The sequence below is a fragment of the Astyanax mexicanus genome, chromosome 10 (genome assembly GCF_023375975.1).
Source record: "Astyanax mexicanus isolate ESR-SI-001 chromosome 10, AstMex3_surface, whole genome shotgun sequence".
In the NCBI taxonomy this organism is placed as follows: Eukaryota; Metazoa; Chordata; class Actinopteri; order Characiformes; family Acestrorhamphidae; genus Astyanax; species Astyanax mexicanus.
In genome coordinates this window covers 17842087-17851114 of record NC_064417.1, presented here as the reverse complement: position 1 = coordinate 17851114, position 9028 = coordinate 17842087, and the positions used below count along the sequence as shown (strand labels likewise).

Genomic DNA, 9028 nt, shown 5'->3' with positions numbered 1-9028 from the left:
GACATAACAATGTTGACCCTTTTTTTTCATGCCTCTCTAGCCCTAGTCGAAGAGATCTTCAAATTATGGAAGAGCCCACCTTAAAAGGAAAACCAATCCATCTCATCCAGAGGCCAATTTGCTAGTATTTCCCCACACCCTTGACTGAAAGAGAAGGAAAAGAGAAGGGGGGTGAACTCAGATGATTGGGCAGGAGTTTGGCTTCAGCTTCGCTGGAAAAGTATGAAGCTGAAGCCCCCCCACACACACAAAGAGATTCGGGAAGAGAAGGGGAGAAAAAATTAAGAAGGAAGATGGGTAGGAGGTGGGTGCGAGGAAGTGACGGTTTATATAGGTTGGAGAGTGGGAGGAGTAAGGGCTTGGATCAAACTCCCAAATTAACGTTATAAAACTCCACTTAAATAGATTGTAAATGTGTTTTGGTCTTACCAAAGTAGCATACTGTTAAAATACTGAATACATGGTTTCCATTGCAATTTTCATAGAACACACTTACTTCATTGCCTCATTTACCCACCCAGCTCAACACACATATTGACTTCGGAGTCAATAAAATACAAACAGAATTTCTTTTCATAGTTTAATGTGCATGGCGTGATGTGTACAGTAAAAGCAGAGAAGAAGAATTCTAACTTTCATGTAAAAAAAAGTACAAGTACAGCCTCCTTAGTGCCGAGGCACATTTAGGCACATATCACTTTACCATCCTCTCAGACAGCAGGTAGACAGAAAGTTGAAGTGAGCTTGATGACAGTATCAAATAAAAGTGCCCCCTTTCTGCAGCAGTCTCTGGGGCCTGAGACTTCATTTAGTTTGCCAGTCTTTGCCAGTGTGTGAGTCCGACAGTGAACAAATAAAGGAACCAAATGTTGTTTTTTTTCTTTCCAGGCACTTAATTCAGCCTTCGGCACAAACATACACAAAAACAAACAAACACACATGAATAAAAAGGATGGATTCCAAATGTACTTCATCACGATCTCAGAGAAAAGCTGGTGTCTCGCTAAGGCTTTAGTGCTGTGGTGCATTTATGCTAAGGCTCAGTCTTTACTGATGCTAGAAAAGGCCTCAGTTGGTCTTTACTGTAAGTGTGATCAAGCCTAGTAAAGCAGGGGTCCAAGCGGCAGTTTTCAGGTAGTTCTGCTGTGTTCTATCACTCTCTCGCTCTGTCACTCAAAAAATACAAAAAAGCTGTTTCACGTTGACTGGTTAAAGAGTTGTGTGTGACCCAATGCCAGGTACAGTCTCTTTTGTTCGCTTATGCTGAGTTGACAAAGTTTTCGGCTGATTCACTGAGGTCAGCCCTTTTTTTAGCCTCGTGTTTGGACCGTGGTATAACAATGGTAGCATGCAGTGTCATGGGCAGTCTTGAAATCAGCAGGAACATGCCCACTTTATCAAGTTTATCACAAAGAACATAAAAAAGACTTTTATCTAGAAGTTGGGGACACAAACGATGATACTCCACATAAACAAAAGATTTAAACTCTAGTAATGATTGAATAAATGATTGCAAGCATGAATGCAAGAATGAAGAGGGACAAAAAAACAGATTCACAGCCTTACTTTAGTAGATAGGCTGATATGGTGCTTTCTTAGTGACAAAGGCTAACACATTACAAAAACCCAACATATAACAGGATTATTCCTATACATATAAAACATCCTTTGCCCCGGTGGACAGAATCAAGCTGGAGGAAGAACAAGACACTGGACAGAGAGGGGTGACCACTAACTGTAAGGCACCATAGAAACACAGTTAAGGCCCCCCAACCTCCCCAAAATGATCTACTCTCCTCTTTTGAACCTCTTCCATATGAAGGTCACTCTTTATTTCCCTCCATCTGAGCTTCCGTCCTGCCCCCGCCCTACCCTCGCCCGTTTCCTCCTTCACTTTCTCTGCTCCTACACCACCTTGGTGGTGGTGATGCGCACACTGCTGAAGCATTTTCCAACAGCCTCGAATAATGGGTCACAGAACGTGTGCACACAAATGGAGTAGACCTGGCTCACGCAGTGGATCTCAATCAGGTAGCTCTTCAGGCACGGCACCACGGCCCAGATGTGCAGGAAGGAGAGAATGGCGAAGAAGATGCCCCAGATCAGAGCCAGTGGGATGCCAACCAGTGCCGTCAGGAGCCGGTAGAACCAGTACTTGGTGACCGTAAAGGTGGTGTAGCTTGCTTTCCATACACCATCAAAGCTGTAGGTGCCTGCAGGCTCGGCAATCACATCCTCAAAGTCCACCTGAGGGGAGATAAAGACACGAGTTAAAGAACTGTAATAAAAAAAGAGATAGGATGATAAAATTAACATTGTATTTAGTTTTATTATACTGCCTTGCTACTAAATAAAATACATCAATCTTTAATCTATATGGTCAAATATGGCAGGACACTTATTTATTTCAGAATGGAAAAATGGTGGCTATCAAGGTGTTCAGGAGCTCCCTCACTTGCTGGGGTATTTAGATATGAAGTTTTCACATTTGTTTCTGAAATACAAGCATTTCATGCAATCTTGTATAATATATTATTAATAATATTAAATTCTGCAACTATTTAGTTGTTTATTTAGTAGTTGTTTGCCAAACAAAGAAATGGTCAAAATGATTCTAATGACACAATGTTTTTACTCTGAATTTCAGTTATACTGTATGTGCATACACTGTGCATGTACTTTCATACAGCTCAGATCTCAGCCAATCAGATTTCAGATCAGTTTCAGACATGATGTTTTTATATTGACAAGCACTGACTAAGTGCAAAAACAGTTAATATTGTTTATTAGACAAAAACACGTTTGACATATTAAAGATTATATTAATAGATTTCTTTTTTTTTTTGTTTATTTACCACGTTACCAATATTAAATACGGTTGTAGTGCCCATCTATTTAAAATTAATATGAGGGTGATGACTTAAAATACAAAAATTTGAAGGTAGACAATTCCAACTGAATACAAAAGTGGTAAATGAAATACTGCTATCACAAACAGATTTTACTATCCGGCGTGCCAACTAGAACTTAGTGGTTTGGAATAGTTTCACCCCTGTATCAGTTCCACACCCTGTATGAGGGGTATTTACAGCATCCCGTCCAAGTCTGCTCCACATTCCTTACAGACAGCTCCTTTACACAATGCAGTGGCCTCCTGTGATATTACGTCCTGACTCACATACAGGGCACTATCTCTCCTGCACTGCACTTCATAAATCACACGCAAGTTCAACATGTGTCTGACACCACGTACTAACATTTAGAGAAGGTCTCTGTGTAAAAGCCAGCCAAGTGTGAGAGGTTAGCTTTAAATCTTCCCACAGGGAAGGTGAGGGTGCACCTCACAGGCCATCCCATATTCCTGTGCACCTGCTTCCACACATGCTCATAAAAATGCTGTACATGTAACTAAATGGGAAAATACACATGCTTACTGTCCCTCAGACTGAAAAGAGACACAAACATGTTACAATTTTACTTGACAGTTCAATTCCGTTAAGTGTGTTTAGAGAGCTTTTTGGCCTAAGACAGCACTTGTAAAACAATGGTTCAAAATCTTGGTCCTGGAGGACCACCAGTTCGCACATTTATTTACTATGAATCCTAAATCCAAATGCAAACTGTTAAACTTACATTGTTACATTTTTAACATAACGATTTTCAACATAAAGCTCTGTCACAGTTTACCAGACTTTCCAGAACCATTTTGTAGACCACAGTTAAAAAGTACTGTGGATTCATCATAGAAACTCTTTGTAGATCTGAACTGGACTGGCCTCACTGGTGTTTGGAAAACTGGCTCTTAAAATGTTTTGAGTAAAAATAAGTTAAAGGCATACAAAATGAAAGATGACAACATCCAATCATTTAAAACCACTGCGACTAAACCGACGGTACAGCAAATTAAAACAACATGGGTTTGTGGCCATATATAAACGTCATGTTCTTCCCCATTCATTACTCTGCAGTATATACCCACTATACTGGATGCATAGTTTCCATTACTTGTGAACTTTGAATCTCAAATAAAACTGTGCAACTGCAACTCATTTCATTTCAGTGTTTATAGTGGGTCCAGCGTTTAGTTTCCAACTATCATCATTATAGTTATATTGTTATAATTATGTTCAAACAATTATACAAAATGTTTTTTTAAGGCTGAAAAAAGGTTTAAAAAGTGGTGTGATTCAACACTTCACTCCACAATAAAAAACGTTCATTACATGGCTGTTGGAAACATGTTCTCTTTAAAGTGCAATAAAAATAAATGCTAAATAAATTCCATCATTTCTATGCTAAATATTACTACTAAAGTAACTAAACTGTACAACAAAACTGTTTTGATTTACAGTATTTGTACCATTTATTCATGTGAAAGTAATTAAATTAATTCCATGCCTTACATTTCAGTTTGCAGTGACTGTGGTGCATACCACAGTTAGAGATGCCCCAATACCTACAACACCGATAAAAGTGTGTCTGATATTTTTTGCTTTTATTATATATAAGAGTTTTCAGTTTTTAAGACATACACCCACTCTCATCTTTACACATTCGAAAAAAAAAAAAAAACATTACGCAGTTACTATTGAGTATGTGAAGGTGGAGCTTAGTGAGGTTTGGGTAGGATTGAAGGCAGCCAATCAGAGGCATCTTGCCTGTTACGTTGCTGCGGCAACAAGTAAAAGCATCAAAATTCAGGAGGTCACCACCCATTACTCTGTAATAGTGGAAAATTCTCTCTAGCTGTGCCTAATCACTATCCACCTACAAGTGAACATTCAGATCAAAATATAGGACACTATTATGGGGAAAAGAATACTGAACCGTAAATCTGAATGAATCAAGGCACTGGATTATGGGTGTTCCATTTCGAACTGGGTACATCTTTTGTACACTGCATTTTAAGGGGAATTTTAAGGGATTGTTGATAATTTGGCATTTTTTGGACACCATTACATACCGTTACACAACTTCAGAAATTTGGGGGTGCACCAGCCAGGGTTGAAACAGAAAGAAAAGTGTTAGAATTTGTTAGAATAAAATGGATTGTTGGACAAATGACTTGTGTGTTAATGTGTAAATTTGATAATGTGTAAATGTACGAAAAATCTACAAATTTATTCTAAATAACCTGAGACTTAAGTAGACTATTCAATATATACATTCAATATAGTTATATCCAAAATAAAAACCAGTGCTATCCATACATACTTTGATTGCAGTAACTTCTAAAGGCCACATGAGTGCCTGAGCATTCAGACTCTAGATACTGCACTTGCTGGAGTCTCTGGAGTAATGCTGCTCCAACATGCTATTAAAAGAATGCTCTTTTACGAGGGGAAAATGTTCTATTTCAAGGAAAAGCTGCTTGTTGCTTTCAGCAGCAATGCAGCTCTGATGTGGATAGCAGACTCAGTTCGCCCACCACTGGAATAAGGGCCAGATGCCTGCCCAGAGGAACACCCTATGTGTGTATGTGTGAGTAATATGATGGTGGAAATATAGATGGGAATTCCCTGCTCTCTTCCCATACGCAAGACCGCAAGATTTCTCTCGGCCTCCATTCACTCTGTTTCCAGACCAATCCAGAACGGAAAAAATGCTTGCGTGTCCAATGCGCTTGTGAATTCAATCAGTGGACAAATCATAAGAACCTCTCTGTTCTAAGGAGGTCATGTTTGGGAGAGTGAGTCAGAATCACGCTGGCATAAAAAGGGCGAGGAAGAGAAAGAAGGAAAAAGGGGGCATCAGTGCTTTAACAGATACTTTTCTCCCTATCCTCTGGTCACAGGTTATCCCTGGAAATATCCTGCCACTCCCTAGCAACAGCAATGGGACACATTCACTTGCAGAATGTGTACATTTATCAAAGCAAATACAGTAGGGTTAAATGGGCATTTTTAACATTTGATGCAGCATAACTTAGCTGGACACACTCTCAGCATGCCTCCACGCCCTGGAAAATTTCTGTCAACAATGTTGGGAGCAAAAACTCTGCGAAAACAGGAAGCTTGAAATATTTCCTCTGTTCCTTTGTGGAGCTGAGGTTCTGACAGCTCATCACTAGACAGGGGGTCGGTCGGTGCAGAGCAGAGGTTACCTGCGTTAGCAAGCATGCACTGATTCTGATAAAGAGACAGGACATAGGGCTGTGGTAGTCAATGGCTCACAAGAAAACTTCAGGTCAAACTTGTGCCGTGCATGCAGCTTTTGCAGGCTTGTCTAAAACTATTCCACAGCACAGCTACAGCTCCTTGTGGCACAGCCAGCTGGAGTTGCACAATTCCACTAAAGAGGGAGCTCTGAATATTAAATGCTTTACACGATTTGAAAGTGTGAGGTGATTGTACATGAATAAAACATTGTACAATCAACAGAACCACAGCTTTCTTGAAGTTTATTCTTTATTAGAATTAGAATTGTTTTGACATGACACATTTAAATATTTGGAACAAAAAATTAAAACCAGTTAGGACATTTGAATCATGCAAATTTAAAGCCCCTTTTTACAGTTAATGTTGTGCTAATTAATAAACAGAAGAAAAGTAGACTAAACTTCCAAATGTTATCTATAGGCAGCTTTCTACTAGTTTATGCCTAAAATTAGTTTATGCTAATTTCTTGTAAAAATAGAAATGTCTTAAAATAAGAAATATAAAAATGACAGCTATAGCACGCCTGTTAATATGTTTATTTTTTCTAATAGGAAAACAGGAAATAAGTTTACCTTTACTACGTGATCATTTAAGTGCTTTGGATCCCGGTTGACCAGGTCTATCTCCTTGGTGTGGACGTCCTGCATGGTCTTCTCGTTGATGCTGTCGTTATCCATGCTTTTGTTGTTGGGTTTGTAAATGTTCCCTTGCTTTCTGATGAACGGAGAGTGAATGTACTCCTGAGAGAACAACAACAAAATGGAGAAAAGTTTCCAAACGTGAGAGAGGAGAGCAAGGAGCGACTCAGCACGTTACCCCTGGTATGAGATGGTTTTAAATGGATAGAAGTGCAGCACCACACCCCTCTCTAAGCAGAGGTCCGAGTTCCGCCACAAGGGGTCCCCAACGAGAAGCTTCTACTAGATTTGCATGCTGATACCGCGTGGAGTAAACACGTACAGTAGTCTATGCAGTGTGTGTAGTACCCTTTGCTGATTGGAGAGCCCTTTACTGTGTGGAGTACCCAGTACAGTGTGGAGAAATCTGTGCAGTGTGAAGTAGACTGTACAGTGTGTGGAGTACCCTTTACAGTGTGGAGAAGTCTGTACAGTGTGAAGTAGACTGTACAGTGTGTGGAGTACCCTTTACTGATTGGAGAGCCCTTTACTGTGTGGAGTACCCAGTACAGTGTGGAGAAATCTGTGCAGTGTGAAGTAGACTGTACAGTGTGTGGAGTACCCTTTACAGTGTGGAGAAGTCTGTACAGTGTGAAGTAGACTGTACAGTGTGTGGAGTACCCTTTACTGATTGGAGAGCCCTTTACTGTGTGGAGTACCCAGTACAGTGTGGAGAAATCTGTGCAGTGTGAAGTAGACTGTACAGTGTGTGGAGTACCCTTTACAGTGTGGAGAAGTCTGTACAGTGTGAAGTAGACTGTACAGTGTGTGGAGTACCCTTTACTGATTGGAGAGCCCTTTACTGTGTGGAGTACCCAGTACAGTGTGGAGAAATCTGTGCAGTGTGAAGTAGACTGTACAGTGTGTGGAGTACCCTTTACAGTGTGGAGAAGTCTGTACAGTGTGAAGTAGACTGTACAGTGTGTGGAGTACCCTTTGCTGATTGGAGAGCCCTTTACAGTGTGTGGAGTACCCAGTACAATGTGGAGAAATCTGTGCAGTGTGAAGTAGACTGTACAGTGTGTGGAGAACCCTTTACAGTGTGGAGAAGTCTGTACAGTGTGGAGAAGTCTGTACAGTGTATGGAGTACCCAGTCCTGTGTGGAGAAGTCTGTACAGTGTGTGGAGTACCCAGTACTGTGTGGAGGACCCAATACAGTGTGAGGTACCTAGTACAGTGTGGAGTAGCTACAGTGTGGGGTAGTTGTGCAGTGTGGAGTACCCACTGCAGTGTGGAGTACCTAGTACAGTGTGGAGTATCTAGTACAGTGTGGAGTAATCTGTACAGTGTGGAGTCTGACCTCAAAATACTTCATTCAGAGAGAGAGAGAGAGAGAAACCTGTTGAAGAAAAGAACGAGCCAAAATAGCTAGATAACGCACGAGAAACTGGAACATAGTGCGCGAGGTGGTGCCAATAGTGGACAGAGGAGGGAAAAAAGGTAGGAGAGCATTGGGGGGCATAATTTAGGGAGGTGGGGGCGTAACGATAAGAGAAGAGATAGACTGTATTTCACCCTGCGAAAAGTGGAGTCATTTGGAATTAGACTCTGAACTGCACGAAAAAAGTGAAAAAAAAAAAACAACTTCTCATTTAAACTAGTTAAAATCACACAAAAAATTAAAGCATTAACAATTATTATTATTATTATTATTATTATTATTATTATTATTAGCAGATGGAATGGCTGCGCTGAGAAAGGATCACGGCAGCCTCACGCACTCACCTCGCTTTCTCCGTCCTTCAGTCCTCCAGTCATGCTGTCTGAAGCAGTCAGATCTGAACACTGAAGCACAATGACTTTCCAAAGGAAGCGCACTGTGGGAGGCGCTGCGACTGAGTCCTCACACACACACACACACACACACACACACACACACACACACACACTGACAGGAGCAGTAACACTAGCATTAACTGAATCCCAGTCTCTGCCTCTTTAACCAAGCGCCTGTATGTATTAACCCCTCTCTTTTACTCCAGTCCAGAGCTGCTAAATCCCTCTGGCTCGAATCCACCGAGCTGCTCACAGCCTCACAACTGTGCCTCCGTCACCTGCGCGGACAAGTGTGCTCTGTGATGAGTGAAACCCTAACCCACCATTAGCCTGCCACTCAAGCAGGGGTAGTGGTGGATATACTGACGTGATTTTCCCCAATCAGGGCCATAATTGCTCCCTGTAGATGCTAAAGA

General features: G+C 41.0%; 1 protein-coding gene across 1 annotated transcript; it reads right to left on the bottom strand.

Annotated features, from left to right (window-relative positions):
• Nucleotides 1-566: 566 nt before the first annotated feature.
• cav1 (caveolin 1) lies at nucleotides 567-8667 on the bottom strand. Its single transcript, XM_022683575.2, has 3 exons — nucleotides 8562-8667; nucleotides 6731-6898; nucleotides 567-2247 (listed from the first exon to the last, which is right to left on the bottom strand). Exons 1-3 carry the CDS (start codon nucleotides 8592-8594, stop codon nucleotides 1906-1908), a joined length of 543 nt encoding a protein of 180 aa, XP_022539296.1. The 5' UTR covers nucleotides 8595-8667; the 3' UTR covers nucleotides 567-1905.
• Nucleotides 8668-9028: the final 361 nt, after the last annotated feature.